The sequence below is a fragment of the Natator depressus genome, chromosome 7 (genome assembly GCF_965152275.1).
Source record: "Natator depressus isolate rNatDep1 chromosome 7, rNatDep2.hap1, whole genome shotgun sequence".
In the NCBI taxonomy this organism is placed as follows: Eukaryota; Metazoa; Chordata; order Testudines; family Cheloniidae; genus Natator; species Natator depressus.
The window spans coordinates 5,498,710-5,520,979 of record NC_134240.1 but is presented as its reverse complement, the minus strand read 5'-3'; the positions used below and the strand labels follow the sequence as shown (position 1 = coordinate 5,520,979).

The 22,270-nt window shown below is 41.5% G+C and overlaps 2 protein-coding genes across 3 annotated transcripts in view; one reads left to right on the top strand and one right to left on the bottom strand.

Moving 5' to 3' along the window:
- The window catches only part of ATXN7 (ataxin 7), a 131,134-nt gene extending 125,009 nt beyond the window's left edge, over nt 1-6,125 (bottom strand). The window contains exons 1-2 of one of the 2 annotated variants that reach the window (XM_074957392.1): nt 5,337-6,125; nt 3,048-3,168 (exon numbers count right to left, since the gene is read on the bottom strand). The gene's annotated coding sequence lies outside the window, so the exon portion shown is untranslated. Of the gene's footprint in view, nt 1-3,047; nt 3,679-5,336 lie in introns of those variants that run through there. The other variant, XM_074957393.1, reaches the window with a different exon arrangement.
- A 1,010-nt stretch (nt 6,126-7,135) lies between these two features.
- On the top strand, nt 7,136-21,355 carry THOC7 (THO complex subunit 7). Its single transcript, XM_074959667.1, has 8 exons — nt 7,136-7,360; nt 8,677-8,794; nt 11,845-11,972; nt 12,361-12,447; nt 12,933-12,990; nt 19,425-19,491; nt 19,638-19,707; nt 20,956-21,355. The coding sequence occupies exons 1-8, from the start codon at nt 7,342-7,344 to the stop codon at nt 21,021-21,023; spliced, it is 615 nt and encodes a 204-aa protein (XP_074815768.1). The 5' UTR covers nt 7,136-7,341; the 3' UTR covers nt 21,024-21,355.
- Nucleotides 21,356-22,270: the final 915 nt, after the last annotated feature.

Here is a 22,270-nt window from a genome sequence, read left to right as displayed (position 1 = left end):
TTCCACTGAATGCATCCGATGAAGTGAGCTCTAGCTCACAAAAGCTTATGCTCAAATAAATTTGCTAGTCTCTAAGGTGCCACAAGTCCTCCTTTTCTTTTTCCTTTATGGATGTAATTGTGCTGTTAGAGTTGCTTTACCTGTTTTGCAGGATTTCTTAAGTATTTGTTTTAATAAATTTGTTAGCTTTATCTTTGGTATTCTTGAAGTGTTTTTCCCTTGAAGCATTTACAATGATCACACCTGCGGGACCTGCTTTTCTTTTTCTCATTCCATGATCATATAAAATCATGTGTTATGTACATCAATTCATGCTAAAAATTGTCAATAATAATGCACAAAAAGCAGAAGTGTTCAAAATATTTTGTTCTCTATTTCAAAAGAAGCTGGATGAGGTTTTCATAACTTACAATGATAACAAAATACTTTCTATTACATCAGTGACTAGGGAGAATTTTTAAATGGCATCTGATTGTTAAATATATAGGACTAGATAACATGCAACTAGGGCTGTCGACTAATCCTAGTTAACTCAAAAAAATTAATCACTATTTAAAAAAGTAATCGTGATTAATCATGGTTTTAATCACACTGTTAAAACAATAGACTACCAATTGACATTTATTAAATATTTTTGGATGTTTTTCTACATTTTCAGATATATTGACTTCAATTACAACACAGAATACAAAGTGTACAGTGCTCACTTTATATTATTATTTTTATTACAAGTATTTGCACTGTAAAAACAATAAACATTAGTATTTTTCAATTCATCTCATTCAAGTACTGTAGTGCAATCACTTTATCGTGAAAGTGCAACTTACAAATGTAGATTTTTCTTTGTTACATAACTGCTCTCAGAAACAAAACAATGTAAAACTTTAGAGCCTACAAGTCCACTCAGTCCTACTTCTTGTCCAATCATTAAGACAAACAACTTTGTTTACATTTACAGGAGATAACGTTGCCCGCTTCTTATTTACAAGATCACCGGACAGTGAGAACAGGCATTTGCATGGCACTTTTGTAGCCAGCATTGCAAGGTATTTATGTGCCAGATATGCTAAACATTCGTATGCCCCTTCATGCTTCGGCCACCATCCCAGAGGACATGCTTCCATGCTGATGACACTCGTTAAAAAAATAATGCATTAATTAAATTTGTGACTGAACTCCTTGGGAGAGAATTGTATGCCTCCTTCTGTTTTACCCGCATTCTATCATATATTTCCATGTTATGGAAGTCTCGGATAATGACCCAGCACATTGCTCTTAAAACAAACAATTTCACCATAGCTTTGACAAAACGCAAAGAAGGTACCAATGTGAAATTTCTAAAGACAGATACAGCACTCGACCCAAGGTTTAAGAATCTGAAGTGCCTTCCAAAATCTGAGAGGGTCGAGGTGTGGAGAATGCTTTCAGATGTCTTAAAAAGAGCAACACTCCGATGCGGAAACTACAGAACCCGAACCACCAAAAAAGAAAATCAATCATCTGCTGGTGGCTTCTAAGTCAGATGATGAAAATGAACATGCATTGGTCTGCACTATTCTGAATAGTTATCGAGCAGAACCCGACATCAGAATGAACACGTCCTCTGGAACGGAGGTTGAAGGGACATATGAATCTTTAGCACATCTGGCACATAAATATCTTGTGACGCCGGCTATGACAGTGCCATGAGAACACCTGTTCTCACTTTCAGGTGACACTGTAAACAAGAAGCAGGCAGCATTATCTCCTGCAAATGTAAACAAACTTGTTTGTCTTAGTGGTTGGCGAAACAAGAAGTAGGACTGAGTGGACTTGTAGGCTCTAAAGTTTTACACTGTTTTGTTTTTGAGTGCAGGTTTTTTGTACCTAATTCTACATTTGTAAGTTTAACTTTCATGATAAAGAGATTGCACTACAGTATTTGAATGAGATGAACTGAAAAATACTATTTTGTTTATCGTTTTTACAGTGCAAATATTTGTAATAAAATAATAATATAAAGTGAGCACTGTACACTTTGTATTCTGTGTTGTAATTGAAATCAATATATTTGAAAATGTAGACAATATTTAAATTAATGGTATTCTAGTATTGTTTAACAGCACAATTAATCACGCGATTAATTGTGGGTTTTCTTTTTAAATCAGCCCTACTTGCAACCAATGAATTAGATTTCTCTAAGAAATTATTAATGAGGAATCATAACTGAAGTAGTGTGATTCTAGTTGTGTCTTGCAACAATGTGTTCTTGCCCTACTGCTGTTTGGTATCTTTATCAATAAGCTGGAAGAAAAATATAAAATCAGTACTGGTCGAGTTTCCTGAGGACACAAAGAATAGTGGAGTGATAAATAATGATAAGGACAAGTCAGTTCTAGAGAGTGATCTGGACCACATGGTAAACTTGGCTCATTCAAACAACATATTTTAATACAGCCAAAAGTAAATCATAAAAACACAGGAACAAAGAATATAGGTCACACTTTCAGGATGAAGGACTCTGTTCCGGAAAACAGTGATTCTAAAAAGGGATCATGCTGGATAACCAAGTGAACAGGAGTTCCCTGGGCAAGGCTGTGGCTAAAAGGGGTAATGCAATCTTTGGATGTATAAAATGGGAAATATCAAGTAGGAATAGATATATGGTATTGTCTCTGTAAAGAGCATTGGTGAGATCACTATTACTCTATCCAGTTCTGGAGTTTTCATTTCAAAAAAAGATGTTGGAAAATTGAAAATGTTTCAGAAAAGAGCTACAAGAATTACATGAATTTTGAAATCCTGCCTTTCAGAGACCTAAGAAACTCAATCTTTAGCTTATCAAACAGAAAGTTTAGAAGTGTCTTGATCACTGTTTATTAGTACCACAGTTTATTAGTACCCGGGGAGGAGATTTCATTTAGCAGGAAGTTCTTTAATCTATCAGACAAGATCCAATGGATGAAAGCTGAAACTAGACAAATTCAGACTGGAAATAAGGTGAATTTTTTTTTTTTTTTTTTTTTTTTTTAAAACAGCAAGGGTAATTAACCATTAGTACAACTTACCAAAGGATGTAGTGGATTTCCATCACTTGAAGTCTTTAAATCCAGAAACTGGATATCTTTCTAAAAAAGACATACTCTAGTTCAACCAGAAGATAGGAACCCGAGACAGGAATCACTTGGCCTGTGTTATGCGGGAGATCAGATTAGATCATCATAATGTTCTCGTCTAGCCTTAAAAATCTATAAAGTAGTTAAACCAATTTAAATAGCATTTAAAATCCTGTATTTTTATTAAACAAAAGCCATTGATGGTGTAGATGTATTGATATAATTTATGATGGGGATTCAATAAACAGCAACAGACCTAAACCTTAGCCTCATTTAAGAATAGAGCTAGAGGTCGAACTACTGACATTTTCCTTTAAATCAAAGTGCTGTTAATTCAAGCGTGAGACAAAGACAGAAAACAGAGGGACATTCTAGAACCCTGAAATGTTCTATAATCAATGATACATATGAAGAGAAGAGTCACACAGACATCATTATACAATGTGAACTATTCATATGGATTGCTGGATTCTAAATTAACTTTAACCAATAAAGAAAAGTATCTAGATATCACTGTGAAGAGTTCAGTGAAAACATCTGCTAAATGGACAGAGGTGATCAAAAAACAAAAAGTGCTTACACTGGATAAAGAAAGTGATAAAGAGTAATACAAATATAATATAATGCCATTATATAAATTGATTGTAGTTCCTCATTTTAAATACAATATTCAATTCTGGTCACCTCATTCCAAAAAGCATAGCAGAAACAGAGTCCAGAGAAGGGATACAGAAATTATTACAGTCATGGAAGGACTGAGGAGAGTTTAAAATGTTCAAGATAACGTTGATTACAGAGGAAATGAAGAAGGGGGGGGATAGAGAGAGGTATATAAAATGAACAGTTTAGAGAAGTTTAATCAGGCACTCTTATCTATCCTTTCTCATAATACTAGAAAAAGATCAGGGTGATAGGTGCCTTAAAAAATAAAGCAGACAGTTTAACTAGAGGCAGCCAATGAAATTAAATGGCAACAAATGCAAAACTGATAAAAGGAAATGCTTTTTTTTAACCACACAAAATTAACCAGTGAACTCATTGTCATGAAGTATTATTGAGGCCAAGAACCAGCCCTATTAAAAAAAAAAAAGAATTAGACACTTATATGAATAATAAGACCATCCACAATTACATAAAATAGAAAATTTAAGAGACTGAAATGACTTATCTATGCAGATTTCCTCTGCTGTCACTCATCATTGTAATATCTCATAACCTAAGCTCATGCTTCAAGATGTAAACCAACCACTAATTACCTAGAATTAGGAAGAAACCAATTGTCAATTATGGGGATTCTTGTACCTTACATTGAAGAATCTGGTGCTAGACACTATAAAAACAAGATATTGAACTGAATAGGCACTGCCCTCATTTGCCAGTATGGCAATTCCTATGTACCTATTAAAGGACAGTCTCAGGAGCAAAATGAATCCCTTGGCAAGTTCACCTTTAAACCAGGAAACTGCAAAACATTATAGTGCATACACACTTTACTGTTTCTGATATCAATTTTCAAAAAACTACAAAACATCTTTCAACAATGTCAAAACAAAAGACTGACCCTGGTGAGAAAAACAAATGTTTTTGAGCATAAAAACACAACAAGCATATAAGTTACTTAACACGTCATGATCAAAATGAAGAGAGAAAACTATGGTAAAAAAATCTGTATGCATTAGACCATCCAGACAAAGCCTACAAAAACCTCTTGAAACACGCGTGTTTGTTAAAATATACCACACTAACAGTGCCACCTGCTACAGCTCACTATGCTGTTGCTGCAGCGTCAGAGCCTGTGGTTCCACATGCTAAAGCTCACCATATGGCATTAACAAAACCCTAACCTCTCCATCCCCTTGATCTCCCCCCTATGTTTTTGCTGGAACCTAGCTTGGGACTGAAGGGAGCTGCTCTACAGAGCCACGAGGCCCTGCTAGCCAAGCTAAAACAAGAGATGGCTTCTGCCTTGGTGTGAACATCTTTAGTGTGGGCATTACTTTTGTTCCCACTGCAAACTGATACTTAGCTGGTCAGTAAAAGCGTACAAAGTGCTGGAGACAGCACCAGTCAGTGGGTGAACAGCAATCTCAGAAACCCTGGCTTCAGTAGGGCCAGCTAGGACCCTGGAGGCATACTGCAGGATTTAGATGTCTGGTCCTTGGCACAGGCAGGGGGAAGACAGTTATTATTGTTGATACCATATTACGTTATAAAATTAACACTGACACTGTGGGGTACTACCTGCTCAGAAATGAGAACAGGGTCCAATGTGGGTACTGGTCATGTGATCTCAATGAGCTAGGAGAGGGTCATTCACACCCAACCAGGAATTAGAAGTTGCAGGGGTGGCACAAATACAAGGGCGATAGTGGGAAGGGATACCGGTAGCGATGGGTAAGACAGCAGCAAAGGCAATGGGGGAAAACAATGGCCACAGCAGCCAGGAGAAGGGAAATGGAGTGAGAGCCAGAACAGTTCTAGAGAGACGTTGGTCATGCCAACACCAATGGAAAGAGCGGCACTGGTGGGGAAGGTGACATGGGGAATAACGAAAACGATCGTATCCAGGGGAATGATGGCAAAAGCAACTGCGATGAGGGAAATGGCAGCAAGAACAACATGGGAAACCGATGGCAAAAGCAACCACGAGGAGGAAAATCATGGTGGTACCAGGGACACGATGCCAACAAGGGTGGTCAGGGTGACGGGGCACAGGACACGACGCCAATGCCACAGGTGACGGCGAGGACAGCATCCAGAACATGATGCTGATGACAGTGACGAGAGGGACAGGACGCCAACAACAGTAACGAGGGAGACCGCAGAGATGGCGCTGGGAACACAATGCCTGTGACGGTAACAGGGGGGCGGCGGGAATGGCACCAGGAATACAAAGCCAGCAACACCCACGAGGGGGATGGCCTGAGGAAGACCAAGCCAGTGAGGGAGGCAGCAGAGATGGCGCTAGGACCACGACGCCAACGAGGAGGATGGCACCAGGGACACTACACCAACGTTGGCGATGACACCAGGGACACGACGCTGAGGCCAACGATGAGAGAGACAGTTGGGATGTGGCAAGGAACACAATGCCGAGGCCGACGCCAAGGGGGACGACACCCGGGACACGATGCCGACGCCGGTGATGAAGGAGACAGCTGGGATGGGACAAGAAACACAACACCGAGGCTGACACCGAGGGGGACGACACCCAGAACACAACGCTGACGCCGGTGATGAAGAAGATGATTGGGATGGGCCAGGAACACGACGCCGAGGCCAAAGGGGATGACACCCGGGACATGACGCCAAGACCGACGATGAGTGATACCGTTGGAATGGGGCAAGGAACACGACGCCGAGGCCGAAGCCGAGGGGGACAACACACAGGACACGACACCGATGCCCGTGATGAAGGAGATGGTTAGAACGGAGCAAGAAACATGACGCCGAGGGGGATGCTAAGGGATACAGTTGGGATGGGGCAAGGGACACACCACCGAGGGGGACGACACCTGGGACACGCCGCCGAGGGGGACGACACCTGGGACACAGTTGGGATGGGGCGAGGGACACCACGCCGAGGGAGACGGCGAGGGGGACACAGTTGGGATGGGGCGAGGGACATGCCGCCGAGGGGGACGCCGAGGGATACAGTTGGGATGGGGCAAGGGACATGCCGCCGAGGGGGACGACACTCGGGACACGATGCCGAGGGGGACACAGTTGGGATGGGGAGAGGGGGACGCCGAGGGACACAGTTGGGATGGGGCGAGGGGGACCACACCCGGGACACGATGCCGAGGGGGACGCCGCCGAGGGGGACACAGTTGGGATGGGGCGAGGGGGACGCCACCCGGGACACGCCGCCCACGCTGGGGCGAGGGGGACGGCGCCAGGGAGGGCAAAGGAAGGGGCCGGGGGAACGGGCGCAGGCCGAGGAAGGTGACGGCGGGGGGTGAGGCAGGAGCAGGCCGGCGAGCCGGGGTGGAGCCTGGCGCCCGCCCCTCACCTGCTGAGGCGGCCCGCGGCGAGGAGGAGGCCGGTTCCGCGCGGGGTGCAGGCCTCGCCCGCCCTCTCCCCCGCCGGCCGGTGGCGCGGCAGAGCGGGGCCCCGGGTCCGCAGGGAGCAGCTCAGGCCCCAGCCTCCGCCTCCATGGCTGCCGCTTACCCGGCTGCATTGTGGGAAGCTGACCTCACTCGCTGCCGCCCCGCCGGCTCCAGCGCCCGCCGCCGCCTTCGCCGCCATGGGGGCCGTGACCGACGGTGAGAGCCCGGCCCGGCCTTGCACTGCCGGGGCTCCGGGCATCCCCCTCCCCGGGCCGGGCCTCCACCTCGCGTCCAGCCCGGGGCTCCGGAGCCGGCCCAGGCCTCCCCCTTATGCACCGGGTGGAGCGGCCCCGGGTCCGGCCCGGCCCACGCCCCAAGAGCCCGGGGCTCCAGACCCTCCCCCCTCACCCCGGCCACCCCCGCACACCCCCATACAGCCCTGGGCTCCTGACCCTCCCCCCCGCCGGACCCAGCCCCCCCCCGCGCACCCCCATACAGCCCTGGGCTCCTGACCCTCCCCCCCGCCGGACCCAGCCCCCCCCCGCGCACCCCCATACAGCCCTGGGCTCCTGACCCTCCCCCCGCCGGACCCAGCCCCCCCCCGCGCACCCCCATACAGCCCTGGGCTCCTGACCCTCCCCCCCGCCGGACCCAGCCCCCCCCCGCGCACCCCCATACAGCCCTGGGCTCCTGACCCTCCCCCCCGCCGGACCCAGCCCCCCCCCGCGCACCCCCATACAGCCCTGGGCTCCTGACCCTCCCCCCCGCCGGACCCAGCCCCCCCCCCTCACCCCTATACAGCCCTGGGCTCCTGACCCTCCCCCCCGCCGGACCCAGCCCCCCACCCCCATACAGCCCTGGGCTCCTGACCCTCCCCCCCGCCGGACCCAGCCCCCCCCCGCGCACCCCCATACAGCCCTGGGCTCCTGACCCTCCCCCCTGCCGGACCCAGCCCCCACCCCCATACAGCCCTGGGCTCCTGACTCTCCCCCCCGCCGACCCAGCCCCCCCCGCGCACCCCCATACAGCCCTGGGCTCCTGACCCTCCCCCCCCCCCCCCCCCATACAGCCCTGGGCTCCTGACCCCCCCCCCCTCGGACCCAGGCCTCTCCCCCCACCCCTATACAGCCCTGGGCTCCTGTCCCTCCCCACCGCCGGACCCAGCTCCCCCCCGCCGGACCCAGCCCCCCCCCCCCCATACAGCCCTGGGTTCCTGACCCTTCCCCCCGCCGGACCCAGCCCACCCCCATACAGCCCTGGGCTCCTGACTCTCCCCCCGCCGGACCCAGCCCCCCCCCCCCCCATACAGCCCTGGGCTCCTGACCCTCCCCCCCGCCGGACCCAGCCCCCCCCCGCGCACCCCCATACAGCCCTGGGCTCCAGAACACCCCCTCCCCCCAGACTATAATGGGAGGGCTATAATTCAAATCAGGATCTATCATAACTTGAACCAGACTCTATCAAACCCATGACTTGTCTAATGTTAACAGCAGAGTTCATGTTTTTTTAAAAATGATCTTTCTTGACTTTAGATGAAGTTATTCGTAAACGACTTTTAATTGATGGAGATGGTGCTGGCGACGACCGACGAATTAATTTGTTAGTGAAGAGCTTCATTAAATGGTGCAACTCTGGATCTCAAGAAGAGGGGTATTTCATTCTCTGTTTTTCATCTTTAAAGCAATGTTGTCTCAATACCGGTAGTTTAGATCCCAAAGCTTGTTTTGTTTTGAAAAACAGTGCAGTTCATCCTAAAATATATATATTTTTATTTAGGCCTGTCAATTAATCACAGTTAACTCACGCGATTAACTCAAAAAATTAATCGTGATTTTAAAAAAGTAATCGCGATTAATCGCAGTTTTAATCACACTGTTAAACCATAGAATATCAATTAACATTTATTAAATATTTTTGGATGTTTTTCTACATTTTCAAATATATTGATTTCAATTACAAAACAGAATACAAAGTGTACAAATATTATTTTTATTACAAATATTTGCACTGTAAAAATGATAAACAAAAAAATAGTATTTTTCAGTTCACCTCATACAATACTGTAATGCAGTCTCTTTATGGTGAAAGTGAAACTTGCAAATGTAGATTTTTTTATTTTTTATTTTTTTTGGTTACGTACCTGCACTCAAAAACAAAACAGTGCAAAACATTAGAGCCTACAAGTACACTCAGTCCTACTTCTTGTTCAGCCAATCATTAAGACAAACAAGTTTGTTTACATTTACGGGAGATAATGCTGCTGGCTTCTTATTTACGTCACCTGAAAGTGAGAACAGGCGTTCGCATGGCACTTTTGTAGCTGGCATTGCTAGGTATTTACATGCCAGAGATGCTAAACATTTGTATACCCCTTCATGCTTCAGCCACCATTCCAGAGAACATGCTTCCATGCTGATGACGCTCGTTTAAAAAAAAAAATGCGTTAATTAAATTTGTGACTAAACTCCTTGGAGGAGAATAGTATATCTCCTGCTCTGTTTTCCCGCATTCTGTCATATATTTCATGTTATAGCCATCTCAGATGATGACCCAGCACATATTGTTCATTTTAAGAACACTTGCACTGCAGATTTGACAAAACACAAAGAAGGTACCAATATGAGATTTCTAAAGATAGCTATAGCACTCGACCCAAGGTTTAAGAATCTGAAGTGCCTTCCAAAAGTTGAGAGGAATGAAGTGTAGAACATGTTTTCAGAAGTCTTAAAAGAGCAACGCTCCAATGTGGCAACTACAGAACCTGAACCACCAAAAATCAATCTTCTGCTGGTGGCATCTGACTCAGATGATGAAAGTGAACATGCATCGGTCCACACTGCTTTGGATTGTTATCAAGCAGAACCCCTCATTAGCATGGACACATGTCCTCTAGAATTTTGGTTGAAGCATGAAGGCACATATGAATCTTTAGCGCATCTGGAACATAAATATCTTGCGATGCCAGCTACAACAGTGCCATATGAACACCTGTTCTCATTTTCAGGTGACATTGTAAACAAGAAGGGGCAGCATTATCTCGTGCAAATGTAAACAAACTTTTTGTGTGAGCGATTGGCTGAACAAGAAGTAGAACTAAGTGGACTTGTAGGCTCTAAAGTTTTACATTGTTTCATTTTTGATTGTAGTTATTTTTGTACATAATTCTACATTTGTAAATTCAACTGAATTATTTTAATTAATTTTTTTATTTAATTGACAGCCCTATTTTTGTTACATTTAAAATGGCCATGCATTTTTTACAATCTAAACCCTGCAGCGGTTACATAGCTAAGATAATTAGCATCATGTAGCCATTTTTTGCCAACTTGTGTGATACTGGTATTTTATTTAAAGCCCCAGATCTTGGAGTCAAGTGATTAGATGAGAATATCTACTTTCATTTTTTTTTAAGTAACTATCTAGCCCTCATTGGTGTAGAGAAAAGTTTGTACTTTAAGAACTCAAAAACCAGAAGGCAAACAAAAATCCCTTTTAAAAAAATCTCATAATTTAAATGAATGATTTTTTTTGAAGGCCTGACTATTTTTAATGTTTTGGGTTGGTAATATTGAATTTATGCCATTACTTAAGCATTATTAAGAGAAGCTCAATACTGTTATAATCTTTCTGCTGCTGCAACTGGTTTTATAGCAACCGACAGCTGTTGTAGAGGATAACTAAAAGTTGTAGAGGATAACTAAAAGGTGTGTCCTAGAGAAGACAGTCTGGTGCTTTTGTTCCTCTGTAAAAAGATATGTCAAAGAAAAAGCCCATTAAATTAACTCCATTCAAAATGAAGGGGAGGGCTTTATTAGAGAGAACACTATAAAACTAGATGCTTGGAGGAAGTTGTCTTTTGCGTGACTGTATGAGCATTTCCCAGAAAGAGTGTTCAGGGCAAGGCTTTGTAAAAGAGAATTGACAAAGTAATCCATATTGCAAATCAAATCTATTCAAAGTAGACACAAGTTTTAAATTAAATCATTAACCATTGGAGAACATCTCCATAGAACTTCAATGGTCTGACTTGTGAAGAATTGCATTTATGCTAGAGGTCTGCAAACACAACAAAGCAATCCTATGTGAAAATGTGACGCACATTAAATAAACCTGCATCTTCCACTTACCGAAATAAGCATCTGATAGCTGTGATGGAAAGCAGGAGTCAGTGGAGCAAGGAACTTGCTTTACAATAAATATTTCTGTACTATTCCATTGTTATACTATCATTAGATATAAGTTCCCCTATAAAATTATGTATCTGCTTTCTACAAAGAGATATAAGCTCTTTGGGGCAGAAATCCTGTCCTCATATGCATGTTTATAGGAGGAGCACCATGGAACTCTAATCCAAGTAGGACCTCTGAATGTTACTGTAATATAAATATTAAATACTAATCTCAGTGGATAAGCAGTCTTCTCTAATGAGACACTTAGATTCACCCATGGATTGTGTCTATTATGTTAATGCCCATTTGGCCTCCTGAAAATAAACTGAAAAATGTAATGCTTTAGTTAACCACTATGGTATATGTATAATTAAATTTTCAAGAATTATACATTAAATGCTTGGAATATTACATTTCTTCAATTGCTGTTATATTTCATGAGATATTTGGTCTTTCATGGCATTGTAATAGTAAATGAACATTTCCATGAAAAAATTTTTAACTGCTTAATAACAACTTATCCACCTTTAGCTACAGCCAGTACCAACGCATGCTGAGCACTTTATCACAATGTGAATTTTCAATGGGAAAAACTCTGCTTGTCTATGATATGAACCTCAGAGAAATGGAGAACTATGAAAAAATCTACAAAGACATAGGTAAAGAGAACTAAACTTACTGAGTATTTGTCGTAACATCTGTAAGGCAGTCCAGTATTAAAATTCGAGACAATTTCTGGCAGATTTAGCATAATTTGTCTACTGTTTCTACAAATATATGTATATCAATTTTTAATGAAAAACACCCATGCACAGGCTTTGAGCATCCTGCTAGTATTTAAAATACAAATTCAAAATGCACAAGGGAATAAGCATTTCCCGTGGGGGCCATAGGTTTGAAGTCAGTTGCCTTCTGTGACACCGTAGTTTAGAAAATTGGCTTATTGACACTTGAGTACTTTTGAATCAAATACTGTACCGCTTACCTTTGGGGATTTTTTTTTAATTTGTTTTTTTTTTTTGTTTTTTGGGGGTTTTTTTTGTAAAGAAAATAGTATAGCCGCAGCACATGAGAAAATAGCTGAATGCAAAAAGCAGATCCTGCAAGCAAAAAGAATCCGAAAAAATCGCCAAGGTAAGGTTTTACTTTAGATGGAGCAAATGCCTGTACCTAGAGTTGCCTAACTATTTCAAATCTGAAAGGTCTTTTATTAATACTTACAACTTTTGGTTTTAGATTTGTCAGTTTTGCTCATTGTCCAATTTCAGTGAAGGGGTTGGAATGGGGTCAGGGAAGGGGTGGGAACAGGCGGGGCAGGGTCTCACGGAAGGGGTGGAGTGGGGGCAGGGCGGGTGGTGGTCAGTGGTGCAGCCCTCCGGCCAATGTACTACTACTCATGTGGCCCTTGTCGTCATTTGAGTTTGAGACCGCTGGTCTGCACAGTAGAGAAAAATTACTAGATTCGATAAACTACCTACCATTGTACTTATGGGCCCAACCCTACAAACACTTAATACTGAGCGTGGTGCTTTCCACTATGAGTAGTCCTATTGACTGGATCACGCTTTAGAAATCCTTACCCAGAAGAATTTTAAAAGTTTGCTTTTTTTCCCTTTCAGAATATGATGCATTGGCTAAAGTAATACAGCACCATCCAGACAGGCATGAAACATTAAAGTAAGTATAGAGCTGACTGAAATGAACATAAGCCAACAGCTGTTCCATCACTTGACATAAATCATTCATCTTATTATGGATCTTCAGCATTTAAATCAGTTACTACATATTGTAGAGGTTTAGTTTATTAACTAACCTACTCTGCAAAATATTTTTGCTCATTCATGACCCACTTCTATTCTTGCAACATGAAACCAATTAATGTAATTTGTTCTATATTTTGGAAACAAACTTACTTTTACATCTCGTAAGTGTTATGAGCAGCAGACCTAGACTTAACCATTTATGGAGATTCTTTCTATATTGTTAATTGCTATGGAAAACGTTCTGTCTACACAGGTTTTTGCACAGTTGCTGTGTTGCAAAAAACCCTTTAGTTATTTTTTCATTTGTAATCTGCACTTGTCCAAACTTTGCACACCATACCTATTCTAATGGACCTTAGATCGTTTGTTTAATATTGAGGGTGAGATAATTGTTAACTAATTCAGTACTGTTCATTAAGTATCCCAGTTAACGCTCATTGCTTAGAAAATAGTGTCTCTTCATTAAAGTGATGTTCACTTGATTTTATAACAAACATTTAAAAGCTACGTTTTTTATACTACTTTTGGTGGAGATTTTCATACACCATTTTCTTCATTTGCTGCAATGTGTCTGTGTTTAAAGTTTGGTATGTGGTGATTTTCTTTTAACAGGTTTATTCCTTAATATTTTAATTAAAATATTTAAAAAAATTTAATTAAAATATTAAAAAAAAGTATTACTATTATTTTGTATTTGAAATGTTATTCATATATTATACTTAATGGGTGAAACTCATATCTAAATGCCTGTGAAGTCTCGGGCCAAACTCACTGGGGATAGGTTGATCAGAAAAAGAGGTGTAATAGCAAAGTAATGTGATTGTCACAAGTTTGGAATTCAGTAGTTGTGCAGAACATGTAACATACGTGCAAAAGGCATGCAATAAATGAGTAGCAGGAAAGCCCCTGCTAGTTTGTTTTACATCTTCCTAGTATCAGAGGGGTAGCTGTGTCAGTCTGTATCCACAAAAACAACGAGGAGTCTGGTGGCATCTTAGAGACCAACAGATTTATTTGGGCATAAGCTTTCATGGGTAAAAAAACACTTCTTCAGATGCATGGAGTGATCCTGTTAGCGCCTTTTCCTACAATGGCCCCACCTGCTCAGTTTATAAATTACTATCTTGCACCCCTAGTTATTTCCCAATCAGGCAATTTACACCTTCTAGCTGTCCAACTTACCCTACCTGTAACTTACACCACTGGTTATGTGATTGCTGAATTTGGACCAATATCTGTAAAATTGGATACTTAGTACTGATCAAGGAGGAGGATCAGTTTTGACTTCACAATCTCAAATGTTCTAGCACTGTCTTCAACTACATTTTTGCTCCTCTGAACTTGATTAACGATGACAGTCGCAGGGTGGGAACACTATAGTTTAGTGTTCTCACTTGAATATTGCTTATACTTACATATTTGATTTGCTCTGGCCACCTGTCTTTAAATTACAAAGGGAAGCTGTCATTCCATGTTCCATGATTTTCTGTATCAAATGGAAGATCTATAATTGTCTGACTTCAGAAAATACAACTACTAGGATAATGCTTTTGAGCCAGTGAGAACATTTCGTTTAAAAATTGACAGTGCAGTAAATTGTGTCTGCAGTATATAAATTTCCTATTTAACCAGTTATTTGCCACTCATCAATAGAAAGCTCATAATGTGTAGATGTCAAAAGTGGCTTTAGTTTTTCAAATAAATCAGCTAGAACAATTAAAAGGTAATGCATATTTCTTGGAAGGAAGCCACTCTATTTAGCTTACACGTCACTCATCTGAGCACAAGTGTTCTTAGCAAATCCATAGATAGCAGCAATAGTATTGATCAAGTTTGATTTTCTGCCTTTTCGTTTACTTCATTTCCTCTTCCTATTATTTGTATTACAGGACTATGTAGAGGCCTTACTATGGGGTACCCATCTTATGTATTACACACTGTACAAATACACACGAAGAGAGAGTCCCTGCTCTAAACAAGAGAGACAGACTAGGGCTATGAGAGAGGATTAGTATCTCAATTATACAGGTGGGGAACTGGGACATAGAGACTGAATGACTTGCTCAAGTTAATATAGTAAGAACATGGTAAGAATTGAACCAAGGTCTCCTAAATCCCAGTCCAGTGCCCTATCCACCAAGATCATATTGCATAAGAACAGCCATACTGGATCAGACCAAAGGTCCATGTAGCCCAGTATCCTGTCTTCCAACAGTGGCCAATGCTAGGTGCTTCAGAGGGAATGAACAAAACAGGTAATCATCAAGTGATCCATTCCCTGTCACTCATTCCCAGCTTCTGGCAAACAGAGGCCAGGGACACCATCCGTGCCCATCCTGGCTAATAGCCACTGATGGACCTATCCTCCATGAACTTATCTAGTTCTTTTTTGAACCCTGTTATAGTCTTGGCCTTCACAACATCCTCTGGCAAGGAGTTCCACAGTTTGACTGTGCATTGTGTGAAAAAATATTTAATTTTGTTTGTTTTAAACCTGCTGCCTATTTGCTCTCTTGCTTCTGAAGGATGCTTATAGAAATTGCTACAAAGCCAAATACTACAAGCCAAGAACCACCAATCTTAAATCAGGAGACTTCTTGTATGAAAGTCTCTCAGCTAATGAAACATAACTGTTTTCTTGGTACTCTTAATCACTGCAGAAGCTGGAGAAAAATTGGTCAGGAAAAAGGTTCTGGTTTATTGTCATACACTGGTCATATGGCACAATGGGACAAAAAAGTCTCTAGAAAAATAATTTATTGACAGTATGGTATTAGAACTAACTGTTCCAAGTACTAGAACAGGCAAGAGGAGAGATTATTTTTGACTTAATCGTCATAGATTTGAAGAGTGGAAGAGACCTGCAATCCTCTAGCCTGCCCCCTGCTCTAACACAGTCCATAGAACTTCCCCAAAATAATTCCTAGAGTATCTTTTAGAAAAACATCCAGACTTGATTTAAAAATTGTCGGTGATGGAGAATCCACCATGACCCTTGGGGTGTTGTTCCAGTACTTAATTATTCTCACTATTAATTTATGCCTTTTCCAATCTGAATTGTCTAGCTTTCATTTCCAGCCATTGGATTGTGTTACATCTTTCTCTGCTAAATTGAAGAGCCCGCTATTAAATATTTGTTACCTATGTAAGTACCTATAGCCTGTAAGTCATCCCTTAAACTTCTTTTTAAGCTACATAGACTCAAAGACCTCATCACTCTAGGGCATGTTTTCTAATCCTGTAATCATTCTCATGGCTCTTCTCTGAAACCGCTCCAATTTATCTACATCCTTCTTGAATTGCAAGCACCACAACTGGACACAGTATTCCACCAGTGGTCACAACAATGCCAAATATAGAGGTAACAAACAGGGAAATCTCAAGTAGGAGTAGAGAGGTTATGTATCCTAGGATCACATTTGCTCTTTTGACCTCAGAGTCACACTGGGACTTCATGTTCAGCTAAGCATCCATCACAACGTCCAAATCTTTTTCAGAGGCACTGCTTCCAAGGCTAGAGTCCCCCATCCTGTAACTTTGGCCTACATTCTTTGTTCCTAGATGTATATACTTGCATTTCGCCATATTAAAATCCATATTGTTTGTTAAGTCAGCTAAACTGGGCATAAGCACACACGAGTTAATTCAAGAAGTGACAGTAAGTGAGCTAAGTAACAGTGACCACAGTATAATTAGATTCTACATCCAAAGCACAGGTAGACTACCAAAAAGTGACACTAAACTTTAGAAAAGGAGATTTCACTAGAGAGAGGAGGTAAGTCAAAAAGGCCCTAGAGTGAAAAGTAAAGGAAGTAAAAATCCCTAGACGTAACTTGGATGCAGCTTAGAAAAATTGTAAGTCTCAAGTCATGTACTGCTGAACAAAAAGGAAACTGGGAAATGGTGTAAACCATTGTGGCTGAATGGTAAAGTTCAAGAGGCTGTTCAAGTCAAGGAGATTGCCTTCAAAATCCGGAAAATCTAACCCTAATGAAACCAACAGTGCCTGGGGCTCTGAGGCACCATGATAATACTACTACTACTAATAATACAGGAGCGTGAATTACAGCAGGCACTAAACAGGAAGGAAATTAGAGGGGCCAAAGAGGAGTCTGAAGAGTAAATAGCTCACTGGGTAAAACAACAGTATAGTGGAAACAGGAAGCCTGCAAAAGAGTCAGTGGCCTAAAAGACAGGTTTCAGAGTAACAGCCGTGTTAGTCTATATTCGCAAAAAGAAGAGGAGGACTTGTGGCACCTTAGAGACTAACCAATTTATTGGAGCATGAGCTTTCGTGAGCTACAGCTCACTTCATCGGATGCATACTTCACAGTATGCATCCGATGAAGTGAGCTGTAGCTCACAAAAGCTTATGCTCAAATAAATGTTAGTCTCTAAGGTGCCAAAAGTCCTCCTTTTCTTTTAGTGGGCTAAAAGGAGCAATTAAGGAAAATGAAGACATTGGTGAGCAGATAAGTGACTTCTTTCCATCAGTCTTCACCACAGACAATGTTGGGTAAATTTCTGCCCCAGACCTGATATTTCCTGGTGGTAAAGATGAGTTACTGTCATAGATTTGATGTGGTGGAAGAAGGGTAGTGGAGCAAATAGATAATTTAAAATGCAGTAAGTCACTAGGTCGTTGATATATATCCAAGAGTTTAGAAGAAGCAGCTCAGCTATTTCATACCTAAGCTAACAAAAATTTGTAAATCTCTCATTAAAAAAGCTAATGTTCTAAAGTATTGCAAAGTGGCAAATGTTGTACCCATATTTTAAAGACCCTCGGGATGATCTGGGTAATTATAGACCTGTAAAGGATAAAAGAGAACCGGTTGACAATTTAATTAGACTTGCAAAAGGCCTTCAACAAGGTCCCTCACAAGAGGCTACTAGAGAAGCTAAGTACTTATAGGTGAGAAGAAAAGTATTATCTCGAATCAAAAACTGTCAGAGAGAAAACAAAGAGTAGGATTAAATGGTCAGCTTTTATCATGGCAAAAGGTTAACAGCGGGGGTCTCCCAGGGCTGGACTAGGTCCAGTGTTTAATATACCTGGAAAGTGGGGGAGGGTGAGTAGAGAGGTAACAAAATGTGCAGATGACAAAGTTATTCAAGATAGTCAGGACCGGAGAAGACCATGAGGAACTTGAAAAAGACCTAAACAAGCTAGGTGAATGAGCAACATGATGGCAGATAAAATTCAATGTTGATAAAGGCAATTGAAAGGGAAAAAAATGTAAACTACTTACCTCTTACGGGGTTCTAAATTAACTGCATCAACTCAGGTAAGGGACCTGGGACATCACTGTACACTGCCTAATGGAGACCAACTGCTGTCAGAGAAAACAAAATGTTAGGAAGCATAAGGAATGGGATGGAGATAAATACTGAAAACATTATCCTGCCTTTGTATTAGTCAGTGGTGCGCTCTCCTAGCAATACTGGTCACCTGATCTCAAAAAGAATATCATAGAACTGAAGGAGGTTCAGAGAAGAGTGACGAACATGACCAAAGGCCTGTAAAAACTCTCCAGTGAAAAGTGGTTGAAGAGGCTGGGATTGCTCGCCTTTGAAAGGAGATGGATCTGAGGGGACATTACAAAAGTACATAAAATAATGAGTGTTATAGAGAAGGTAGAGCAGGAGCTTCTGTTCTCCCATATAGTGCAAGAATAGGGGGGCACTTTAAACTAAGAGGTAGGAAATTCAAAACCAACAAAGGGAAGTACTTTTTCACACTTCTTAAGCTGTGGCACTCATTGCTACAAGAAGTCACTGAGGCCAAGAATTTAACAAGATTAAAAAAAAGTATATGGATTAAGAATATCCAGAGTTATAATTAATGACCTCACCATTTTTTTGGAAGGAATATTAAACCTTGTGCTTTGGAGCTTAAGCCAATTTCTAACGGCTAGAGAGTGGGGTGAGACCTAATGGCGGGGGGTGACAGATTATTCCACATATGCCTATTGCACGGTTCTTATGCTATCTCCTAAAGCATCTGGTTCCAGCTACTATCAGAGATGGGCTGTCGGGCTGATCCACTCTGGCAGTTCTTGTGTTCCTATATGGAGTATGTCGTTATTTTTTATATGCTCCACTGTGCCCTTCTGTTAGTGGTCTTGTAAGACACAGGAGTTGATGAAGTAGTGCATTCATATGAAAATATCAGGGGTATCTTGCGGAATTTATTTCTCTCATTTCCAGGCATTTTTTAATCAGGCAATCCAGTATTTTAGCAAAGCCATGGAGAATGATTCAGTTATTTTTAATAATTCACAGAAATTGTGTGTAATTTGTTACTACACTGTTTGTACTATGACAGTTGTTGGAATTTATTTGCAGGCAGCTAGAAGCTTTGGGAAAAGAACTTCAACATCTTTCTCACATTAAAGAAAATGTTGAAGATAAGGTAGGGGTATTCTTTTATTTTGGTATTTATATTTATATTCATATGAACATAATTATGAGAAATCTACTGAAAGTTTCATAGTTCATGTATGTACTCACTTAATTGGCCATACTTTAGTTGGTGGATTGTGTTCTTTGTCATTGTAGCTGGAGTTGAGACGAAAGCAGTTCCATGTGCTTCTGAGTACCATCCATGAACTTCAGCAAACTTTGGAAAGTAAGTTGTTCCTAAATGAAAACATGTGGGGCCAAATCCTCCTCAGCTTACTCATGAGTAGTTCTGTTACAGCCAGTGAGGCTATTTCCATGAGTAAGGGGAGCAGAATGTCTTTTTTCCAATTAGCTTATACAAAGTAATGCCTTCCAGCATTGAAATTATTTAAATTATAGTTGTATCTGTATTTCCTATATTAAACTACTGCATTCAGCACTACTTAAGTCAGAGAATCTTTATTTAAAATAAAAAAAAGTCTTCTCAAACTCTATTCTAGGAGCCAGCTATGATGGAGTAGAGTAGGGTCAAACCTATCTGCAGCTAACAAACTCCTTATAAATCTTTCATCGTTTTTAATAAACTCCTTTGAAATGTGATTGTAAAAATAGTGACATAGCTGTTACCCTTCAGAGCCACAATATAAAAATATGTTCATAAATATTTGTTGAACTAACCAAAAATGGTCTCTGTCTCTAGGTTACTGATATGGCTCCCATTTCTGTAGTGTTGGACATCTCAATCTTTAGTGTATTTATCCTCACAACACCCCTGTGACATAGGTAAATTAATAGGGAACCAAGGCCCAGAGCGACTGAGTGACTTTTCCAAGGACATGCAGGAAGTCTGTGGCAGAGCAGGGAATTGAACGTGGGTCTCCTGACTCCCATGCTAGCACCCTAACCACTAGACAGTTCTTTCTGATATAATCTTCATATGGTATACTCTAAGGCCAGATCTATACCTATTCCAAACAAGACATTCAATCTTGGAAAGACAGGAACATATCTGGTATAACTAAGGCTACCGTTTTATCATGGAAGTTTTTAATAAATTTCACAGCGGAGGTGCAGATGAAAAGCATTAAATGAGTCAGGTATTAGTAGTGCTATGGTAAAAGAGTTCAGAATGTGAGAAGCCGCCAATAAGCAAGGACATTAGTAATGGAAGCTAATACATAAACTTTGTGCATTGATATTACAGGATTTTACATATACAGATACACAAACACTAATTGCTGTAGTAACTGAAACAGGGCAAATGTCAGCCTTAGCTTTGAATTAGTGTGTGTTCCCTTTTTTGTGTCACAGTCTTAGTTACTTAATATTTTGTATAATGCAGTGCTAAACCACAGATCTAAGCCCACTAACACAAAACATTTTTAACTGGGATCACATTCTCCAGTACAGTTTATATAAAAATATCAAGTCTAATCTGAGCATGTTTAATTAACAGACACAATCTAAATTTCAGATGATGAAAAACTTTCAGAAGCAGAGGAATCCCAAGAAACTCACATGGAAGCAGAGACTAAACAGTAGACCGATTTTGGACATACCCAAGAATTTCCACAGCTCTTGAACTTTTTTTAAGAAATAAAACCTTGCTGCCACTTCTGTGAATTTGTATGAATACTATTTTTTTTAATACAAAAATACTTGTTAGTGCTACAGTAAAACAGTTACTGATCCGTAAAAAGCCTTCACAGACAAAGCGTGGACAGGCACTGTATTTGGTTTAATACAAAAAGCTTTATATTTTGTGAACTAGGAAAATATTTTAGGCTTTTAAGTTGCAGAGTGTGAAATGTTTCTGTACGGTAATCAGCTAAGATGATAACACAATGTTGGCAATAAAACGTGTTTACAAATAATTTTCTCTTCTTTTTTTTTCTTTTCTTTTTAAGACCTAGATTTAGCAGTAAAGTATTAAGGCCCTGATCTTGCATTGAGCTCACCAGTCAATATTCCTGTGCCTGCATGCAGTCACAGTCATGCCAGTAGCCTCTACCCATATGCAGGCGTCCACACTAGTGGATCGAGATGCAGGTTTGGAATCTAAGTGTGGACCAAATGGTTTACTTGTAGTTTTCCAGGGTAGCAGCTATGTGTAGTATATTTTAGAATCCGCCAATGAAAGTTAGTAATTACTCCTTCGTTTCAAATACACTATAAACTTTAAGAATCATCTCACATTAGTATATGAAAGTTGGCGCACCAACAGCTTTAAATCACTAACATCTTAAGGTGTGTCTATACAGCAGTTTACTGTGCAGCGAGCGGGAGTGTAAACAGACAGCCTGTCATGCTCTAACTGGCCACGTGGACCCTGCTACCACACACTTAAAAGGTCCCTGGTGCACTTTGATCTGCTCGACTTTGAAATGGAAGTAGATCAAAGCACACTGGGGACCTTTTAGTGCACAGCAGCAGGGTCCACATGGCCAGTTAGTGCACAGCAGGCTCATAGTGTAGATTTACACCCCAATTTGCTGCAAACTAGCTGTCCATATAGACAAGCCTTTATTGTAGTACGACTATTTATTGGTATTATAGTAGTGCCTAGGAGCCAGGTGTCCAGGCCCCATGGTGCTATGCTGCCACAACGTAAACACAACCAAATTACAACCAAAACCCACAGTGCTTACGGGCTAAGGCCTGGTCTACACTGGGGGGGGAATCGATCTAAGATACGCAACTTCAGCTACGAGAATAGCATAGCTGAAGTCGACGTATCTTAGATAGACTTAGAATCACTTACTTGGTGTCCTCGCGGCGCGGGATCGACG

Excerpts from the sequence above, each read along its gene's own strand:
- THOC7 (XM_074959667.1), top strand. Across the intron at positions 12,448-12,932 it reads AATCCGAAAAAATCGCCAAG|AATATGATGCATTGGCTAAA; the intron begins GTAAGGTTTTAC and ends TTTCCCTTTCAG. Across the intron at positions 12,991-19,424 it reads GACAGGCATGAAACATTAAA|GCAGCTAGAAGCTTTGGGAA; the intron begins GTAAGTATAGAG and ends ATTTATTTGCAG.